Source organism: Pteropus medius, unplaced genomic scaffold (genome assembly GCF_902729225.1).
Source record: "Pteropus medius unplaced genomic scaffold, Ma_sr-lr_union100, whole genome shotgun sequence".
In the NCBI taxonomy this organism is placed as follows: Eukaryota; Metazoa; Chordata; class Mammalia; order Chiroptera; family Pteropodidae; genus Pteropus; species Pteropus medius.
In genome coordinates, this window is record NW_024350325.1 from 8,237,502 (window position 1) to 8,260,551 (window position 23,050).

The following is a 23,050-nucleotide window of genomic DNA, read 5'->3' on the forward strand; positions in this document are numbered from 1 at the left end:
AACATATGCATTTCTAGTTTGAAGGAGTCTATGGAGTGCCCAATACAAATGCATATTATAAAGATAAATACAAAAACACTACATTGTGAAATTTCAGAACATCCTAAAAGAGAACAACAGGTCACATACAAAAGATCAAGAGTCAGAATAGCATTAAACTTCTTATTAGCAATACTGAAATCTAAAAGATAATAGAGCAAAGCCTTTGAAATTTTGAGGGAAATTTGAACAACAAAATTGTACTATAACACCTAGAATAAAATGACTATCTATGAGTCCATGCTGATATAAATAAATGAATGACTAAATAAATGGAGAAGGGACAGCTCTATCTTACAAAAGAATTCCATTAATAAGTGTCAAAGAAATGAGGGAAATGGAAAAACCATCATTATGAAAATTATAGTAATAATTGTAGGCAGTATTCACCAATGGATGCTAAAGTTAGTAGATGAGTGTTTGAGAATAAATAGGATATTTGAATAGTCTTAAACTATGTCCACCAACATATTTATTAATTATAAAAGGAAAAATTATAACCTCACAGCAGAGAAACCTGGCATAAAATGCTTAGCCAGGTGATCAGAATGAAAACTGCCAGTAATAAATCACACCTCCACCATGTGCCCTAAGAAGGTGTACTAAGAAGGGTACATCACCTCTGTGGTATTCTTGCCAAAATTCTAGAACCTTACTCAGTCTCATCATGAGAAAACATCAGACAAATCCAAAATGAGGGACATTCAAAATAACTGATTATTCAGAACTGCCAAGATCATGAAAGACAAAGGAAGGCTGAGGAGCTGTTCCAGATTCGAGGAGACTAAGAAGACTCAACAACTACACATAATGTCAATCCTAGACTGGATCCTGGAAAAATAAAATGACATTCCTGGAAAAACGGGTGAAATCTGAAGTCTGTAATTTGGTTAATAGCAATGTCCCAAAGCCAATTTCTTAGTTTTGATCACTGTACTTCGGCCATGTAAGGTGCTAGCATTTGGGAGGCTGGGTAAAGGCATTAGATGGAACTCGGTCATGTTTTTGCAACTTTCCTGTAAGTCTAATATTATTTCAACATAAAAAGTAAAAAGAAAAAATTTCGAGGGAAAGTTATTTCCAACCTAGAATTTTATGTTCAGTGAAACAATCAATTGTGAGGATAGAATAATGACATTTTCAGAAATATGAGGACTCACACACTCTTTACTAGGGAGCTACTGGTCTTCATGCTCCCTCAAAAGAATAAACCAAGATGGAGGCACGAGATCCTGGCAACACAGAATTCAACAGCAGAGGGAAGCAAAGGAATTTTCAGAACAACCTCTATGCAAAGGCCTCCAGAGCAACCACAACAGATGGGAGCAAGAAACAAATGTTTTTTTCCTTTCATTTATTTATTTTTTTCTTTCTGTTTTACTTTCAGAAGTTTCTCTGGACTGCTAGGTTCCCTGTAGGATCTTTGCAACAAAATTCTGCTGACAGCAATTGGCAGAAAAACCCTTTAGCTCTTTCCTGTGTACCACAGGTGAGCATGGAAGTGTTATTGGCCCTAATTCTTTACTCCTTCCTCCATCTACACCCCTGCCATGGCTCATCACAGATGGATTGTCCTTCCTGGTAGACTTTGGGGGTGGCCACATGATTTTCTTTGGCCCATGGGATGTTAGCAGATGAGGCACAGCAGGGGTTTGAAATGCGCCTGTGCACTAGGGCTCACTCTGGTCTGTCTCTGCCATCGCCATTAGAAAACAAACTTAGGGTAGCCTGCTGTCTGAGGATTGGATGAGACACATGTAGAGCAAGGTGATCCAGAGCCCCTCAGCCATGGTGGCCTGAGCAGAGGTACCAGATGAGCCCAGCCCTGATCAGCCAAACCCCCAGATGACACACAGAGCTCTGAAGACAAATGCTTATTGTTGCATGTCACTGAGAAGATTTCTGTGGGTTTTTTATCCCCCTCAGCACTAGCTGACTCATACAGGCACCGAACATTGGAAACTGTGGATCTACTGTTTTATATGAAGATTTCACAGGTTTATAAAAAGGTGCTCAGGGATGGCATCCCAAGTACAAATCAGGAAAATAGCTCGAGTCTCTAATAATTTATGAGCGATTTTAACCTCAGAAGGGTATAGTAGGTGGCAAAAAATGTCCTACGTTACTTAGCATAAGCTTTGAATTTTATATTGAAGAGAGTCCAATACAGACACGGTCACATCAAGGGAATATGCACCCCTGGGCACTGAGGGAGAGAGAGTGGTGATGATGGCTACTTCTCAGCTTTCAGCTGTGTGAGACTGCATATTAGACCCCTTAGATTCCTTGACCTCCCAGTTTCGTGTATTTCTATGAGGTATCCCTGGCTATAAAACTCTCTCCCATCTTGCGGGTGTTTAATTGATCCTAACTTAACATGATCAGATGCTATGTGAGAGCAGGTTTTAGTAAAGGGTGAAGAGCAGGCAATGAGTTCTTAGAAGCTAAAGATCTCGGAATGGATTCGATGCGGACTCCTGTATGATATTGATCAAAGGGGAAAGCATCATGAAAGAGAGGGGAAAATGCACCTGACCTGAGCAGGACCCACTGGAACATAATCACGCCAGCCCTGTAAGACAGCATCCCCTTCATTCCTGAAGCGTCGGCTCTGCTACGAATGGGGCTGCCAGGTGGGAGAGACTCACCAAAGCTCGAGTGTCTGAAGGTGTGGACAGGAGGGAAAGCTGGAAGGAAGGACAAATAGATTCAAGTGCTATGCTTCACAAACTTGTTTGGATTTAAGAAATAAGTGGAATAATATATTCTCAGAATGCCAGCCAGAACAGCCAGGGACTGAAGTCTTCTGAATCAGGAATAAAGCTGTGCTGGACTGAATAAAAGGCTCCTCCCAGGCCAGGGTATCCCAAGCAGACATCCAGGGGCATGGGATGAGGAACTGGACGGGACAGAAGCAGGGAGAAACAAAGAGATCGCTGTCCCACTGTCCAATGGGCTTCCAGCCTCCGGGTGGGCTGCACCCTCAGGGTGTTGATCTGGGTAGGGACAGAGAAGGTGGTTCTGGCAGATATGAAAGCACAGAGGAATCCTCTCTCCCCTGTTGCCCTGAAATGGCTCAGGAACTAGGCAAACTGGAACGTGGCAGAAGCCAGGGCTGAGTGAGATTAGGGCTGGGTAGATGGGCCAGGCAGGGCTGGCTCATCACGGGATGAGCTCAGGTTCACTTTCAGGAGGGATCAGTGTTCGAGAAGATGCCATCTGGGGTGGAATGCAGCCACGAGTCAAGGTAGCTGACAGCATGGTTTGGGCCAGTGCTTCCTAAAGTGGGATCTGTGAAATACTGGTTCTAAAGAATGTAAAGAGCTGTTGACCTGAAAAAAAGGTTCTAAGACCAACAAGTTTGGGAAATGCAAGGTTTAATAAAATTAAACAGGTTTCTCCACTTCAGGACATCTCAGAGCCCTTAACATGATGATGGAAACAGCTAATCTCTAAGACATGGCAGGCGGGGACATAGTATAGTGTTTGATCATGCCATGACCTTTCTACCTAGAACATAACATCAAACTAGTGAACTAGTGAACTACTGACAACACTTTCCAGAGCAGGAAGTGGGAGTCAGTTGGGGGACAGCATCAACAGGAAAAGGATCTGGTTCCTCGTATGTTGACACATCACCACCACTGCCAAGCCCTTCTTCACTGGCTGGGTCTATTTAGAGTTTCAGAGCCAACAGACAAATGAACTGAGGTTTGAGACAGACTCTGCCCCGTGGGAAACTGAAGTGCTAACTAAACACAGAAATGCATGCCGAGGTTTCGATTATAAGGTACCTAGCACCCATCAAGGAGGCTGGGGCCGAGCGGACCCACAGATTCATGGTGTGTTCAGAGCCAACACAAAACCAAGATCAAACCTTTCCACTAGATGGAGAACTCGAGGTGCATAGTGGCGTGCCTTACCAGGGTGGGCTCCGGAGAGAACAGGGGCAGCCCAGGACAAGCCCAGGACAAGCCCAGGGAGTCCAGCCCAGTTGGCTGGGTGAAATGTAGGAGTTGACGATTTAAAACCATAGCCGCCTTCAACTCCCTCATGGTGGGAAGCTCGGTCACTTCACTTTCCCAATTTCTCCAGGTCGCTTGTGGTGCTGACACTGTTCCATCCAGGTGCTAACAAAAATTCTTCTTTCCTGAAGCACAAGTGGAACGTTTCCTTAGAAAGGAAACAAAAGGATGAAGGATGCCAAGGACAAGGACTCTCAAAAACATTGATGACACCAAATAACCGCAGTGTGAAAGTAGCTCAAATCTGGTGTCAGACGGCTGCCTGACAAAGCTTCTGGGCACACAGGCTTTTTAATTTTTACCTTTTTCTGTCGCCGATGTGCCTGCCCAGAAGCCCTAGGTTTCATCCAGTTGTGCTCTAGGCCCGAGCACCTGGCATGTTTAATAGCTGGTCCTGTGATTGTCTCTTACCAGAAGGCAGTAGCATGTTGTACATTCAGGACCTGGACCAGGGACCCACTCCAAGTTAAATAAATGTGTGAGCTTTTATCTGGACCAGGTAAGAACAGCTTGGGTGCTGAACGTGTGCTCATCCTCACACGCGGATGTGCTGAGGACCACGATTCCATCTCTGCACAAGGAGCCTGACGACTTAGAGGTCTTGCCCCGAATGCCACCGCTCAGGAGTGACAGAAGTGCGTTCTAGGCCAGCACTGCTTGGTGGCAAAGCGGAGACAGCCCAGCTTCAGGTTCTGTCACATGCGTCCCCTGTGGCATCAGGCAGTTCCTCGCCTTTCTTCGTGGAAGGAAGATGATAACCACTGTCCACAGACTCATAGGGTCATTGCGAGGGCCAGATAACACAACGAACTGAAAAGTGCTTTGAAGTGGAACGACTACATGCAGGATGTTGATACCATCCAGTCCTTTCCTTGGTTATAAAACAACTTGCCATCCCAAAGGTCTCACTTTCTCTTGCTGGTGCTTACAAACTGACTAAGGAAAAGGAAGAAGGCAGATGGACACAAGAAGATGTACATGGTGTTTAAGGTGGGGATCCCTGTACCAGGACCAGAAAGCCCACGGTAGGTTAGGAAAGAGATTTCACAATTAAGAGACTTTGAACTTGAACCTTGGAAAAGTTGACTCCCACAGACCTTCAGCCCCCCTACCTCCACCCAACCCTTCTCCTAAAGGCTCCAGACACTAAAAATACCCTGGCCACCTGCTGCCCAGAACGGCAGTAAATCACTAGCCATTGAGCACCAGGCCGGGCCTGACCTAACACGGTTGATGGCAGCTGACAAGGGTCTGACAGGGTAAGTTCATTTCCTTCCACCCAGGAAGCAGGGGCAGCACTGAAGGTGCTAACAGGGTGTGGGGTGTTTGGAGCGGAAGGTGTCACGGGAGGGAAGGAGGCTTCCTGGGGAAGGGCAGTGCCTCCTGTGGTGACAGGCAACCGCTTTATTATATAGAGTATGATCATCTCATCAGAATCCAAGGACAGCCACTCAACTGCTGTCCTATCACCCCAGGGCCACCAGATGTCACTGTTACAGAGAGCACGAATATTTGTGATCAGATCCTGGGACGGTCATGGAGATTGTTCAACCTGTGCAGGCTCAGGGCACACCTGGAAGATGTTTCCTGCTTCCAGTTCTTACTAATTAGATCGATCAGCCCCAGGTACTGAAATCAGTCCGATTCACAAAATGGAACCAAGAAATGCCCCAAATCTGTTCCCTTTACTCTCAACGCAATGCTGTGAATCAGAAATGAGGGGCTGAAGCAGAATGTGTAATTTCTTTTTCACTAAAGGCACCAACAAACACATTTGTTGGGGACAAGAAGTAGTGTGTTGTGCTGTAGTGTTGCTCAAATTTGAAAAAGTGGGGACCCCTGAGAGCATGTCCTCCACTTCGTCACTCCACCCCTTAGAAACATCACTGCGTTATAAGTGAACTATTGTCACCTGACCACTGGGTCCAACCTGCGAAAATACTAACAGGACAACACAAAGCACAAAGTCAAACAATGAAGTTGAGAGGTTACTCAAGTATAATAAATAGACCTAGATGACCAGAAAAGTGCTTAGGTTAAATTCTTTTGGTCATTAAAAAAATCCACAAAACTGAATAATTTTCATAATGTGTAGGCTCCTGGGAACACGTCTTAACACCGTTGGAATAGATAGAGCACTTTTTTTGGTCACTGAAGAGCTGTGTGGCCTCTGGCAGGTGATCAAATCCCTCTGGGCTTTAGGCTCCTTGTGTATAAAGCGGACCTCTCCAAGACCCCTTTAAGCAGATAAGATCCCAGGGTTCTAAGTGTGGCCCTGAGAGACTCCTCTAAGTAGGGAAGGTGGGCGCCAAAAATGACAATACAAAACCATATAAGGTCACTTAAGTGACAGGACAGGGTTGAAGAATTCAAAGTCCTTCTCTTCTGACTCCCAGGAGACTGAGGGATCTCCAGGAAGGGAAGGGATTGGACACCTAGAACATAACACTGTAGAACTCTGAGCACAGTTGATCACTCTTGAAGATTTGGGAAGTAGCTAATCAAATATTTTAAGATGTCAACTTGATTTGCGCCAACACGAGCATCTAAGAAAACTGGTTTCCAAAAATATATAACTGCTACCCATCACCCACTGTAAGTGAATAAATTTCTCAGGAATGGCGGCATGTTCCGTAATGCGATCCACAGCCAGTTTGTGAGTACACGCAGAACTGCTACTTCATGGATGGTTAGTTTAGGGCAAGGGAGAGAGAGAAAAAGGAAGGGGAGTTAAAGTCCTTCTTCAAGTGTTAAAGTCTCCCCACATGTTAATATATGCACAGACAAGAGCGTGAAGAATAGAAACTATATAGTGGCTCTCTCTGATTATTATGGTTGGTTGGTTGGTTTATTTCGCTTATCTGAATTTTCCATTTTTCAGCACTTGTCATGTGTCAATGTATAACATAATGGACATGTGTCCATTGCATAATACATTTTTAAAATGCATATACATTAAGGAAGGGTAACACGTCAAACAATTATCAGTTATCAACACCTTAATGTTAATTAATGGATGCGATGTGTTTCCTACAGTGAAGTGGTGATGGGAAATGGATTACGTTAGCTCTGGGTTCTGCCTGAGTATCAAGGCAGCGGAAATGGGGGAGAGAAGGTGTAGAGATTCTCAAAAGGCAATGGGTGAAAGAAGCCTGCCTCTAGCACGGCTACTTCCCACTTATAGGTAGGCCTGCCAGGCCCTACTATTACCTTGCAGCCATTGAATTAAAATGAAGGACAGTGAAGGTTCATCTTTCTTATTCGAGGCTTTGCTCAATTATTCTCCTTATCAATTATTTATCTTTAGATCCAAACTCCAGCTTTCATAACAAACAAACAAACAAACAAAAAAGGGCTCATGGATTTTATTAATAATTTTAAAAGAAAGAAAACAAATAATTTTTCTCCAAAGATTTGCAGTTTGGTTTCCATCAAGCGTCTCTTTGATGAAGTTTTATTTTACAATTTCATATTGGAATCTGTGGACTTTTCCTGGACCCCTGGTTCTAGTCTAGCACTTCAAGAGTTGTAGATCTGACATATTTAAACACAAAAAAATTTTATTGTTTAGACTCTGATTTTAGATAGGTTATGCTGATATTTGCTTCAATATTATCTGGAAAGAGTTTATAAAGAAAATTTACAGTGTAAACAATACTGGGGAGGGGAAGACTGTTTACAGGAATCTAGTTATCTTCAATATAAGCAATTCATAACCTATTGCAAATCATTTGCCTCTACTGCCAGCTCCTAAGCAACAAATGTGATAGAACGGGGGTGGGTGAAGAATACTAAAGCAAATGATCCCTAAGGTCCCCGGCAAAATTTAGACTTTTAGAATAAATTTGAACTATCATCTCCAATTAGTTGGAGATATTGAAGCTTGAAAAGAACAGCATTGAAGACGGTGACCTATTGTGTTGAAGATGCCATCAATTATAAGATGTATCATATTTTTGAAAGAAAAAAACATTGCTAACTAAACTATGACACATCACCTGTAAGATGCATTCTCATTTTTAAAATGTTAAAATGTGGGGGAAAATATCTATCTTAGAATTAAGGAAATCTAGTATTATCTATCTCACATTGCCCCCACCTACCTGACGGCTTCTATTCAGTGACTTGTTAGACTTTCATATGGGGACATCTAGCCTTCTCCCAACTCACTCAATAGCGAAAACCTTTAGGCCTGCCCTTACTTGGCAGAGCATCTGTACTCCAAGTTCTTCTTAGAGTCTACAATCCCCATTTCTCTCTCAATCAATACTCAGCAAAAGCTTAGTTGAGAGACATCATGTTTTCAGGACTGCCAGCAGGATGTGCAGCCCATCCGTTTTTCTCTACTGTTTACCCTTGGATTGAGCCAGCTCAGCAGAGAGCAGAGTACTGGAAACAACTAGGTAATCCCTCATGGAGAGGCTTTTACAGACTCTCTCTGGCATCCCACAGTCTGTGCACCAGGGACACTGTTAGAAACAGCCTGAATTGTACTGAATCTGTCATCAAGGACACAGTGTCCTCTTCGTGAGGGCCCACTGAAGATACTTTTCAGGTCTTTCTGTCATTAATAATCATAATCATAATCATAATCATAATCATAATCATCATAATAAAAGCTTTACAGAAAAGCACACTATTCATAAGCGTACAACTGGATCACAAATTATAGCTACCGCTGAAATGAAAAAAAACAAACAAACCATTACCAGCATTACTGAGGCCCCACCATGTCTTCTCCCCATCGCTATACTCACCCTCCTCCCCAAAGGCAGCCCCTGTTCTGATTTCTAACACCATAGTTTCACCTGTTTTTGATCCTTCCATAAGTGGAGTCATACAATATGTATTCTTATAGTCTGGCTTCTTTCACTTATCATTATGTCTGTGAAATTCATCCATGTTGGTATGGTCCCCTGTGTGTATAAACCACAATGTATTCATGTAGGTTGTTTCCGGTTCGGGGTTATATGAATGAATAATGTGGCCATTCTGGTGCACATAGTAAGCTATTCTCTGAAGTATGTACCCAAGAGTGAAATTGCTGGGTTATAGGGCGGTGCATGTTCAGTTTTAATAGTTATTTCAAAAACAGTTTTCCACTTTGTGTGCCCACCAACAGTGTATGAGAATTCCAGTTGTCCCACACCTTCATCAACACTCATTGCTGTTAGTCTATTTTTAAAAACTTATTTAAGACCTTTACTAACAGATGCTTGTACTTTGTTGACATTTTTTTTCTTTAAAAAAATCAAGTTGGAAACTTTTATTACAAATTAAAAATGAAGTTCTCAAAAACCTCAACTTGACAGATATGCAACAATTTAAAAAACCTTTAAAGGTGTATTGAGAAAAACCAGGCTTTTTAAAACGCACAGTTGTCATTACCCTGCTGCATTGATAATGCAGATAGTTCTAGTTATCTGGACAACAGGTGTAAAAGCAAGCACTTACGGTCTTCAGCTCCAATCTTTTGCTCATTTCTTATTGCTGGACCTTCATATTTATTTCTTCTTGTTGGATGACTAAACCTGGCGACGGTAGAGACAGTAAGCGGGCGTTTACTCAGCCCTGCCCTGCTCAGCCTCAGAGCAGAATTCTCAGCTGGTGGATGGGCTGTTTTGTCTCTGCCATCCTGTGGTTTAGGGGTTTCTGGACATCTGCGTCAGTAACCGAAGTTATGGTGGTACCGACGCTGAGGTGACTGCTGACCTTGGGTCTCGTCTCCTTGATTTTCCTTGTGTTCTTCGTGGCTGTCTGTGGTGAGGAGGCCCCCACAGAATCAAGGTCTATAGCCGCGATACGTACTCTGTCTCACTGGTCTACCTTGTTCCTCTGCACCCCGGCTGCCAGCACCCTGCATCGCCTCTCCCTGCAGAGGAGGCTGGAATGTTGCAGTCGAGGCCCACAGGGTCTCCGTCAGTAGTGAGGTGGGAACTGTCGCCTGTGGCAGGGCTGTTGGGCCTGGCCTCCGGAGGGCTCTCGGATCCCTCATCCTCTCCCCCATTCTCACGCTCTGGTAGTACCCGGGGTGATTGCGTGGCCCCTGCACGTGGGCAGTGTGTCTCATGGTTACAGTCTGCTGCGCATTCACGCCTGCGCTGGAACGCCACCGGGGCTAGTGACATTTGCCGCCTCTGCACCCTTTTCTCCTCCAACATCAAACTCCAGAGTTGAAGGTACTTCCTGGGGTCATCCTTCTTCACGGCATTCTGGTGCACAACTACATCTGCCTCGATGTCGTTCCTGTTGATGAAACCACATCCCTTTCTTACAGTGAACCGTTTTACTGTTCCCACGACTGCTGCCGGTGGTGGCGGGCTTGGTGTCTGGCGGCGCTGGGCGCAGGGCAGGGGCGGAGGCGGCGGCTGGGTCCCGGGCCAAAGCTCCTGGCTGCCGTGAGGCGACTGCGCCCGGCTGCTCAGGGCTCTCCAGGGTCAGCGCTCAGCTCCTGCTACGGATCCTGTCAGTCCCTTTATTTGTAGTCATTTTGATGAGTGTGTAGTAACATCTTATTGTGGCCTTAATTATCATTTCCCAAATTCCCATTTCAATATTCTCTTTTGTGAAGTATTTATTCAAATATTTTGTCAACTTGTCTATTAGTTGTTTTTTTTTTTTTCCTAACCGATTTACATTAATTCTTAAACTATGTGGGAAGGGTGTTTTGTCAGTTACATGTACCGCATATGCCTTCTACCTTGTGGCTTCCTTTTTTACTCTCTTAATGGTGGCTTTTGGTGAACAGAAATACTAAATCTTAATGTAGTCAAACTTACTGCAGCTTTTTGTATCCCTTTAAAGAACATATTCTTCTATTTTTTTTCTTGAAGATTGTTTGCCTTTCATGTTAAAATGAACACTTCACCTGGAATTGTTATTATGCAAAGTGTGAAGTAAGATTCAACATTCATTTTTCCCCCCATTTGACATGCAACTGTCCTGGCACCATTTATTAAAAAGATCACCCTTTCCCTATTGATCTGCAATGGCACCTTTGTCATAAATTCAATGTCCACATATGAGAAGGTCTGTTTCTGGACTCGCTAGCCTGTTCCATTGGTCTATTTGACTATTCCTGTGCCAATCCTACATTGCCTTAATTATTGTAGCTTTATTTAAAACTTTTTAAAACTTCTATTTTAATTGGTAGCTGGTTTAATTTTAATCTTATGAATACTGACTGAATTGCACTTCCCTCTCTGGTGTTCCACAAAACACCCTTACTCATTCAAGTCGTCTGGTAAATATGTTGGGAAACGTTGAGTTAATCTACTTTCTTTATTGCAAGACTTCTACAGCCTTTAATGTGCTAATACAATATCCCTCAAACTTACTTTGCTATGCTTATTCAATATTCGACAACTACTGTAGTCAGGTATCACTCAGGATTCAAGTGTAGAAAACAGCAATTACTCTAGGTGTTTTAAGCAGGAACATTTAATACAGGGAATTAGGTGCCTACAAAAATCACTGCGAGACCAGGTGCTGGGCTACACTTCTAGGAATGACTCCCAGATGACCACAAAATGGACCCTCCCAAGGGAGGCACTACAAGCGAGGCCACCACTAGAGCTACTCAGCCCACAAACCCTTTACTCTTGCTGCCCCAACCACAACTGCCTCTCAATACCCAGGAAGTTGAACACTGTGTTCATGTCAAAACCCTCACATTTCTATGACCTTACTTGTTACCACAAAGCAGCAAAAGCAAAACAAAACAAAACAAAATGAACAACAACAAAAAACCCCACTAAAAAACCCATGTCTCACAAGTATCTCTGAAAGGCAAAATTAATTTTGCACCCAGGTCTATAACATTCGGTTCTCTGCGGGATAAGAAAGACACCTGGGGGTGGGATGGGGTGGGGTGGGATGGGGTGGGGTGGGGGATGCAGACTGAGCTGTCTGAGCGACAGTGTCCATCACAACTTACCAGGTGCCTGGTGTATGAGCCGGACACTTTTCTAGGCAGAGAATACATCTGTGAGCTTAGTGTCTAGTAAAAAAAGGCAGCTGTGGAACAGGTTAATGTGGGTGCCCGCTCCCCACCTCCAACAGAATTGCTAGAACTATCTCTCCAAACCAGTGTTTTATGAAACACAATATGGTCATGTTTCCCTCTTAGTACTGAAGGTAAGAGACAAATTTGTGCTTCACTTCTATCAATTATATATGATGTTATGGCGTACATTTGGCATTTTAACTTTACCTTCATCTTATTAATTCTCACTCTTATTTTCCCTGTGTTCCTATTTCCTGATTTACTTTTTACCATAATGTACTATGTCTTTTTGTAAGTTAACTCCAATCTTCTCCTTGTAAAAGGGCGGATACCAATCACTTATCTGTCTGCGCAAAACCTCAATGTCACCCATGAGGAGCTGGCCCACTCCCAAATTCAGACTATCATTTTTGTTGGCGTCACCAATTTGATAAAGTACAAATGTAAAATAGAAGCATTCCTTTTATTTCTGGTTTCACTTTGGTAATGAAAAGACCAATGAAAAGATTAAAAGTTCAAGTAAACAACATGTTCTTTGTAATAAAAAAATGAGTATAACATGCCTTATAGTATTTTATGATAATTGGCTTTATTAATGTAGAACAATTAATAGTAGCCATAAAAATTTATAATTAAATGTTAATATTACAAGTTAAATTATTATTACAAATTAAAATTTATTTCTGTTCCCTATATTGCCATTTAATTAGAGAAACAACAACAATGAAATCTTGTTACCTTACAATCAATTTGAAGTAGGTTTTTCAGGAATATAAAAAGAAAGTATAGGTTGGAATGTATAAAAATTTGGCCAAACAAAAAGATTTGATCCATTCTGGCTCATAAAGCAAGATAATGTTTATGATTTTGAAAAGTCACTGAAACTTCTTTCTTAAACTGGTTCCTTTGTGATACATTTTCTTGAGTTCTACCCATGACTGCCACAGTAACAGCCCTGGGAACAGAACCCACACACTATTGAAAAATACCAGATAGACCCAAAAGTAGAGCCAATTCCTGGTGTTGAGGTTGGGGCTTCCCATTAGCCAGTCTGGAAAGAAGGTCATCCAGCCGCCATACAATTCACACACGCACAGGGTGATCTGCACGAAATGCCTGTGTGAGAGGAAGAAACAAGGGATGAAACTGCCAGCTCGGCACCCTGAATCATGACACCTTTTCTTTAATGGCAGCATCAGCACAGTCTCCCAGAGCAGAAAACCTCTCTGACGTTGGACCTCAGGTTTCGGGTGATGCTCCTGTGATGGGGCCAGTCAATAAAGACCCATCCTTGCTTTTCTTGAAGAAGCAACACTGTCTTTTCTCAAAGACTATTTTCAGAGTTAAAAAAGGTCTCTCAGGTATCCTGTCCTATTCTTACGAAGATTTAGTGAGATCACACCTGACTCAGCTAAGAGACCTGGATGGGAATCTTGCTTGAGGTGCAATTTTCCCCACTATAAAAGGGGATAATAATAATAGTCCCTGGATGGACCTAGAAGGTATAGTGCTAAGTAAAATAAATCAGACAAAGACATATATCATATGATCTCACTTATATGTAGAATCCAAAGAACGAAATAAATGAAAAACAAAACAGAAACAGACTCAGAAACAGAACAATCTGATCTAACGTTACCAGATGGAAGGGAGGTTTGAGGGGCTGGGTGAAAAAGGGGAAGGGATTAAGATGTACAAATTGGTAGTTACAACACAGTCACAGGGATGTGGAGTATAGCACAGGGAATATAGTCAATTATATTGTAATAACTATGTATGGTGCCAGGTGGGTACTAGACTAATTGGGGAGAGCATTTCATAAATTCTATACATGTCTAACCGTTATGCTGTATACCTTAACTAGTATAAAATAATATTGAATATCAACTATAATTGAAAAAAAATAATAGTCCCTTCCTCGAATAATCTTGCAGAGATTAAATAAGCTACGTAGATAAAGCGCTGAGCACTGTGTGTGGCACATAGTAGGTGCTTAACAATGCGGATATTATAAATGTTTTAAGTAATAAACAAATGGGTGCATGTAGTAAGCTTACAACCAAGATCATGGGGTCGAAGATATATCAAGGCACCAAGGAGAAATAATTTTTACTGCTGACTATCTGTGTAAAATTGGGTAGGGGAAAAGTGGATTAAATGACCCTCGAGGTCTCTTTCAAATCTGAAATTATTATGAAGCTTTAAATAAATAAGACTTCTTTGATGCAAGATGGTAGAAAACTGAATGCAATTGTACCTCTCTGACATTGTTTTAGGGAATCATCCCCAGGCTAGCCATCTGTTTGCCCCAGGTCACTTTGTCCCTAAGAAGAAGAGGAAAGAACGGAGAGGGAGAAAGGAGAGTTTGAAGTCTCAGAGTCTGACTGATGGATGGTTCATCTTCCACCTTTCTCCTTCTGCTTCCCATTATTTCTGCCTTCCTCATACCACTATACCCTGCTTCTGAAAAGATTTCTTATTTATCTGGCATGTCTAATTACATAAGGGAATTTACTTTGTGTCAAACGGAATTGAAGTTTTCTAGAGTGATTTGAGGGATAAAAGGATGGAACTATTACCCTTTTATTCTCCAAAATATTGGTGGCAAATCATCCAGTGCTGTTAACAATGTGCTTGCCTATAGAGTGACTAGGTTGTTACTACAATCACATTCCTCATATTTTTTTTTTGTTTTGAATGGTCTGATATGATCCTGGTGGCACCAGGAGCCTTAGCTAATATCAGACAATTTTCATTTTTACTCTAATTTTCATGTAACAAAGCAATGTGGTCACCATCTACTTTAAGTGTCACTTATGCATTGGGACAGCTAATACTTCTCTTTTCAGCAAGATAGGAGCAGGCACTTACCGATAATATTTCTCTTTGACTATGGCGTAAATGAGGATCAATGCCAGGGACCCATCCAGGACCACAGTCAGAATTTCCAAAGACACAATGGTTGGGTCAAAATTCAGCCATCTTGTATCAGCTTTGCCATATTCTTTCCCTAAAAACAAAACACATTTTGTTACTTCTCTGGCAGTCATTTTAATGACAGTCAATGGAAATGACCGTTTTTTCCCTTAGGGAGGAGATACAAAGAATAGTTGCCACTCTCTCTACATTCTTCACAATGCCTTAGTAGAAGGCAAGAGAAGCCCTGAGATAAATGCGTTTGCCACCTGACACAAGTAATAATAACAATATCATGTTACGTTGGTAAAATAATTTATAGTTTCCAAAGTGCTTTCACATATGTGCCCTCTTCACCCCTCCCTTTTCATTATAAGTAACAGAATTCTAAATAAATTCAATATAGTCAGATTTTGCAAAGATGATTTTTAATAATTATCTTGGTAAATGTAATGTAATTCTTTAAAATTTCAGTATAAAGTCTATAAGTATAACTTAGATGTGGTAAAAGTATTAAGGAAGTGCTTATTAAAAAACATGTGTTTATTAATAATTGAAGAGAAATTGAGTGCTGAGGGGCCAGAAAGTAGGGAAGGAGAATGACAGAGCCTGGACTTCAGAATGAATCTAAAATGGACAAAGTGGGCATTCGAGTCTGCTACAGGGGCAGAACCCACTAACAAAAGCCACTACAGAGACCTCAGCTGTGCTGACTAGGAAGCAGGCATGCCCAAAGAAATCTTTCCAAACCCCATTATCACTATGGTTTCTTCTACAAAGAACCACGAGGTACAAAAGTCTGTTTAGAGCTGGACTGTGAGAGCCATGCACTGGGCAAAGCCATAATCTCATCCTAAGACCTCAAATAGAGTAAAAGTCCTCAACTCTTCTCTCCTTTTAAATACTGTTCTTACATTATCTAGGATAGGTAAAAAATTAGCAACATGGTCTGACTGAGCTGAGCAGCACAAAGCTCAAGTCTCTTACTGGCCAGAGTTAGGGTCTCTCAGCCAGGGAAAAAGCGTTCTAATGAAAGGCTGTTCCGAGGGAAGAAATGGCCAGTAAAAAGGATTAGCCATTTGATGAGATAACACAGGGACACATGCTGAGAGGAGATTCCGTGAAGGGACAACACAACCAGGCCAGGCAGAACCCTCTAGCCTGTCCTTGGAACTGCCAGCCATGAACTAACTGAACACATAATAACGAAAACAAATTTTTCCTTTAAATTTAAGCACATATCATAAATTTAAGTAATATACAATAGGCAAAATGTACCCTTCAGTGCATCCAAATCTTAAAAATATCACAAGTAGAATGTCAATGTTTTAGGAACTAAGAGATCAGTGGGTGTTTAGACATTCATAAATGTAACACCCTTCATTCATTCTTTAATTTGACAAATCTTTTGGAGCATATGGAAGGCTCCGTGCCAGTAGCAACTGGGACAGAAAGTCTATCTGCAAGTGGCTCACATTTTAGTGAGGTCGACTCATGCAATGAGTGACGCTGACAGAGTATGGGGACATGGAAGACAAGGGAGATGCGGCGTTTCGATCACTTCTTCTTCACCCTGTTGGTGAGGGAGAGATTCCACCTTAGGGTTGGGTTATGGGGATGACCTGACACTAGACAGATGAGATTGATGGCACTTTCTTAGCCACATATACTCTTAGCCTGGGGGGAAAGTCACTGTGCCATGCAGGGCCACATGGTGGTTGTACTTAGAGTGAACAAGGAGGGGCTGTGAGAGGCAGGCTCTGTAATAACAAGAGGACGGGGTGACCCTCATTCCAGCAGCAGGCCGGCAGGATGTGATTGGCTTGCTTGTGTGAATAATTCCGAGGGCTGGCAGGGAACGGAAGCCCACTACTCAGGGGTGCACAGGCACTGTGCTGATCCCTGAGACAAAGAGGGTTGTTCGGCAGGGTGAAGGGACTTGCGGTTAGGCCATCCGAGGCCCTCTTGAGTTTACCAGATGTCAAGACGCAGAATATTGGATCTTAATTTCAGACCTCATACCATAAGAGGTGACTCCTGAACTGGGCGAAGGAGAAGGGTGTTTCAGGGTGGAGCATGTGCAAAGGCGTGAAGCTTAGAGAATATGGTATGTGTGAAACTATATTTAATTCAGCAAAGCTGAAGGAGACAGTGGGGTAAGGGGTGGGGGGCAAGGTTAATGCTGGAGAGAAAGGCAGAGTGGGGGACAGACAGTAAAGGCAGGCCTGGCTACCCTTCGGTCCCAGCGTACCAGGCCTCTGGTACCTCCTCATCTACTACTTAACCTCGACCATCTCTTTGCTGATTAAATACCTGGACAACAAAAGGGCAAACAGCATTAATAACACTAATGCTATGATCATTATCATTTATGCTGTGAACAACTGCCAGGCTAGGGCAGAGGTTTGGAGGGAAGGATGCATGCTAAAGCCTGGAGTAGGTCTCCAGGAGCCATGGCTGGACCCTTGACCACAGGGCGGAGACTAGGAGATTTAGGAGATGATCGAGGGTGACAAAGACTTTCTGACTCCTCCAAGCCCTCTCCTTGATAAGGCTTTGACCTTGGGCTCTGTCCTTGGCCTGCTTAGTCCAGTTTAGAAAGAATCCTGCTCAGTCAGTTTAGTGCAAGTCCCCAAATCTCAATATCCGATCGCTTTTCCCTCCCATTTTTTGAGATTATAATTGACATCCAGCACTGTATAAGTTTAAGGTGTAAGCAATATGGCCTGACTTACATACAGTGTGAGATGAGTACCACAGTAAGTTTAGTTAGCATCCATTATCGCATGTAGATTTAAAAACAAAGAAAAAAATGATTTTTGGTTTTTTTCTTGATGAGAATTCTTAGGATTGATTTACTGTCTCAACTTCCAGCACCATTAACTAGTCATCAGGCTGCGCATTACATCCTCAGTGCTGGATTCATAACCGGAAGTCTGTACCTTTTGACCACCTTCATCCAAATACTCCACCTCTGCCTCTGGTAGTCAGAAATCTCATCTTTTTCTGTGAGTTTGGGTTTTTGCTTGTTTTTTAGAGTCCACATATAAGTGAGATCATACAGTACATGTCTTTTTCTGACTTCTTTCACTTAGCATAATGCCCTCAATGTCCCCATCGCATTGTCACAAATGGCAGGTTTCCCTTCTTTTTATGGTTGAATCATATTCCATTGGGTATGTATACCACATTTTCTTTACCCATTCATCCATGATGGACACTTAGGTTGCTTCCCTATCTGGGCTATTGTAAACAATGCTGCCATGAACATGGGGATGCAGCTACCTGATCAGATTCCTAAATCCCCTTTCCCTACATCTTATAACCCCGCCTGCCTTCAGCAAGAATCCTGTTAGTGGGTCTATCGAGAATCCTCCTGGCCTTGGCATTTCTTCTTAGTAATTTTCCATTCACTGACCCCACTTTGCTCCTTGGCTATAAATCTCCAGCCGTCCTTGTTGTACTTGGAGTTGAGCCCACTGCAGTAGTCCCTCTTGAATAAAGTCTTCCTTCCCATCTTTAACAAGTGCCATGAATAAGTCTTCTTTAACAGGGTCTACATAATGTTAACAGCCCTGCTCCACGTCCTGATAAATCAAAGGACAGTCCGCAGATCAACATCTGGGAGGCCTTACCCCAGAATCTGTATTTTAACAAGAGCCCCCAGGCAATTAGTACTCTTTAAAGTCCAAGCACGACTTTATATTATCTATTGGACTTTCACTTTCACGAGAATAAAGGGCACCTCCATTATATGAGTTTTCATTTTTTCAAGGTTGATTGATAAAGATCGAGTTAGATGTTTGCATTTCATGGGACTGAGACAAATCTGGCCTGTCCCCTTTCCCTGATGCCAGGCAGAGCAGCCAGGGTGGGAGGACAATCACTTAGGCTGGAGTCTTTCAGTCCCGGGGCTTCCCCAGCAATTCTCAAGCATAATTTAATCAGCATACTCACCAAAAATGCACAGCTGCATTTTGCTCAGCTGATGGGACTGAAGGAGCTGGACTCCAGGCACAGGGCTCAAGCTCCTTGAGCTACCACTGGCTTGGACCTGAGAGGCATCAAAGATGACCCACGTTTTGCTTTGAGGAGCACTAATTGTAGCTGGCTCAACTCTCTAGAAGAGTTTTCTAACACAAGTGGTGAGCAGAAGTCCCAACACAGATCCTGGCTGGGGGATATGATTTCAGAATCATGGAAACAATGAGATAAAAAAGTGAGGAATTTCAGATGCAAAATCTGAAAGAAGTTATCCTGTGCAAGGCATTTCTATGATAGTGGCCAAGTACCCGATTGTGGCACAGCTCATCTGTCAGTGTTGACATAATACACGAGAGGTAGGTGATACTAATTTACAGACTGGTGATCAATTCACACTGAGTATGAAGAAGGTAAGAAAACTAGTTAATATCTTGGTAGAGCAAGAAGGTTTTTGGAAACAAGACATTATGTGTGTATACACACACACACACACACACACACACACACACACACACACATATACACATATATGAAAATTGATATTAAAAGAATGAAAAATATCCAGTTTAAATACTGTAAACTTTTCAATTTGCACTCACTACGAACATTTTTAATATATAGCTTCATTGAGATATAATTCATGTGCCATATAATTTACCTGTTTAAAGTGGCCCATCCAGTGGGTTTTAATAAATTCAGATTTGAATCACTATAATCTAATTTTAGAAGGTTTCATTACCCCTCAAAAGAAACCTATACCCATTATCAGTCATCCTCCATTTCCCTCCATCACCCCTTTCCCCACCCCATGCCCACGAGCAACCACTAATCTATAATGTTTCTACAGATTCGGGTATTCTGGACATTTTATATAAATGGAATCATGCAAGATGGGATACAGGTACTCATTTAATTGACAGTCACATTTGCAATTAATCTCCTCAAACATTTCAAATATAAACATTTTAAAATTACTTACACAACGAGGCAATCAAACCATCAGAATCTGCGATGTTTCCTATGAAAGACAAATAGACAAAAGGGCCTTCCTAGAGACAAGAAAATGAAAACATGCTCTAGTTTAGCATCACGACCACAGGATGGCACCACAGACACACAGTATGACACGGCAGCATCCCTTCCCCAGCCCACTTTCAGAGCACTGCACCTATACCACCCCATGGGGTGCTATCCTGGGGCCTGCCTGGCTCCCTGACCTTGCAAATGGGTAAGTTCAGAGCTATTTTTCCAAGATTGACATTAAAAGAGATGTGTTCTTATGGGGGAAAATAAAATAAGTTGAAAATTTTGCACAGGAAAGGGCTTAAATGTTATAGTAAAGAGGCTACATTCTGGATTGTTCCAGGGATTTTGCACTTTTGAGAAGTACCTCGCAGCAGATCAGTTTGTCTCGCCTCAAAAAAATTCCAAGCTCTCTCTTAACAAAAGTGGCATTCAAATTTCTATTCCAGAGTTGAACTAGTTCTTTTTCCTGCATAAGGGAAAATTTAGGAAAATTTAGGAAAATTTAAAATGCTTACAGGCTACATTTTAACTTTTAGGTAATGAAATATCTGCAATTACATGTTATTTTCCCATTGCTGAGGTACTTCTTTGCCTAAAATTTCAAAAACCAATTAACTAGAATTCACTGGGATATCTGATTGTCATGTTGCTCCTTGGAACACATTTTGTTGCTGGTCAATACAACTTTTTTTCTCATTTCTTTTTACCAAAAGAACTGCTTATATGACATTAAAATTCTGTCTCTGCCTAATCTCTGCTCACTTCTAGTACCACTTCCCAGGGGTTGCCACTTATCACAACTTTTGTCTATAGTTCTGGGGGTCATCTTCATAGCTCATAATATATACTTACACTGCTATTTCTTTAGATGTTATCTATTAACTGCCCATACTGAAAAAAAATTATTTAATTTATATTGTTTCCCTTCCCTTTCCCAGTCCTTCCAGTTTTTAATAGTGTAGGGGAGGAAAAACTTCCTTCTACCCTCTTAGGTTCTGTAGCTGGTCTAAGAATTAACTGACATAAGACAGATTAACAATAGAAAACATATAAATTTTATGTAATACTTTTTCTTGTACATAGGAGTCTTTAAAAGGAAAATGAAGATCTGTAGAAGCTGTTAGGCCCCAAAGTTAATATACCTTTTTACAAAAAGAATAATAAATTACAAGGATGTAAGAATACAAGGGGCTTGGGCTAGGGACGGTAAATTGTGGGAAAATGACTAAGAAATCTGCAGGGAAACAAATGGAAGATGAGGGTTATTTGAGTAGGTCTTTTTGTACAGGTTCGTTTTGGCATTGACTCCCAGCCTCTGGTGATAAGAATGTTCTTCCCTTCCTGGTCCGGGGAAGGCACCTTTCTCAGGGGGAACTTTATGACCTGATTTTAGGTAGGAAGGGAGAAATCAGAGGGCCTTTCCTGCACCTGCTGTTTCTCCAGTGCCTTCAGCTCCAAATAATCAATATGCCTAAGTGGCATATTTTGGAGTGGCATGTACTGAACCCCTTCAATAGCTATATTGTTCTCTTTAATTGTTCTATTAGTTACCCAAATTTGTAACTGAAGTAATAAACTTAAAATCTCAGCTTACTCACTCATCAGTGTCGTGTGTCTGGGCTTCCTACCGTACAATCGGGACCTGATAGCTCCACCAAGCTCTCTCCCTCTCCTCCTCATTTCCAACTCTCACCTTCTGTTCACTTTGCGTGTACATTGTTGAGATTGATTATATTTCCATTCCTGTTCTGTAATCATGTTTGTCTTCCCTATTTTATCTATAAGTGAATTTTAAAAGCTGAAAATCCAATCAAAAGGATCTACAATATGGTGATTATGTAAATATCATTCACTGCAATGGATCGCTGCTTCTTTCTCTACAGAGCCAGTATTTTGACTCCTTGTCACTTAAGGAGAATGTGGCAAATGGAATATTATTTCTTACAATCATAAATTTCTCAAACTCATGCTATATTTTAGTTTACTTCATATTTGAGCCATAACATTTTACTTTTTAAAAAAAATTCCATTTTTAAATTACAGTTGGCATACAATATTATATTAGTTTCAGGTGTACAACGTAGTGATTAGACATTTATATAACTTACAAAGTGATCACCCCAATAAATCTAGTACCCCCCTGACACCATACAGTTATTACAATATTATTGACTATATTCCCTATGGTGTACTTTACATCCCCATGACTGTTTTGTAACTGCCAATTTGTACTTCTTTTTAAAAATGTATTTATTTTGATTAGTTTCAAGTATACACTATATTGGTTAGACATCTATATAGTTCGTAAAACAATCCCCCCAATTGCTCCCTCCCTCCCCTGACCCTCCGCCTAGCCAAAATATTAATGCTAACTGCATTCCCTATGCCATGCTCGTGACCATCCATCAGCTACTAATTCGTACTTCTTTAACCCTTCACCCCATTCTCCCAGTCCCCCAATCTCCTTTCCCCTCTGTCCATCACCAAATTGTCCGCTATATTTGTGAGTCTGTTTTTGATTAGTTTGTTCTTTTTACTCCTTAGATTCCGCATATAAGTGAAATCATATAGTGTTTATCTTTCTCTGTCTGATTTAAATACTTTCTAGGTCCATCAAAGCAAAATCTTTTTCCATATCCTTCTTTTTAGTCTATGTGTGTCTTTTAATCTGAAGTGAGTCTCTTGAAGGCAGCATATGTAGGGTTCTTTCGTATTGTTTCAGCCACTCTATCTTTCGGTTGGAGCACTTAATTCTTTTCCATTTGAGGTACTTATTGATGAGAATGTAGTTGTTACGATTCTTTATCCTTGTTTTTGATACATGTTTTTTCTTCTTAAAGAAGTCCCTCCAACATTTCTTGTAATACTGGCTTGGTGGTGATAAATTCCTTTAGCTTATTTTTGTTTGGAAAACTCTTTATCCTTCAACTCTAAATAATAGCTTTGCTGGATAAAGTATTCTTGGTTGTAGATCCTGGGTCTTCATCACGTTGAATATTTTTTGCCAAGCCCTTCTGTCCTGCATAGTTTCTTTTGAGAAATCAGCTGCCAGTCT

General features: G+C 41.6%; 1 protein-coding gene and 1 pseudogene across 1 annotated transcript in view; both read right to left on the reverse strand.

The window, feature by feature from the left end:
- Positions 1-9,379: 9,379 nt before the first annotated feature.
- On the reverse strand, positions 9,380-10,498 carry LOC120583862 (Y-box-binding protein 1-like; annotated as a pseudogene).
- A 2,138-nt stretch (positions 10,499-12,636) lies between these two features.
- The window catches only part of EBPL (EBP like), a 33,325-nt gene continuing 22,911 nt past the window's right edge, over positions 12,637-23,050 (reverse strand). The window contains exons 2-4 of the mRNA XM_039839389.1: positions 19,949-20,018; positions 14,941-15,079; positions 12,637-13,185 (exon numbers count right to left, since the gene is read on the reverse strand). Of these exons, the coding sequence (XP_039695323.1) occupies positions 12,945-13,185; positions 14,941-15,079; positions 19,949-20,018 (450 nt within the window). The 3' untranslated portion in view covers positions 12,637-12,944. The remainder of the gene's footprint in view (positions 13,186-14,940; positions 15,080-19,948; positions 20,019-23,050) is intronic.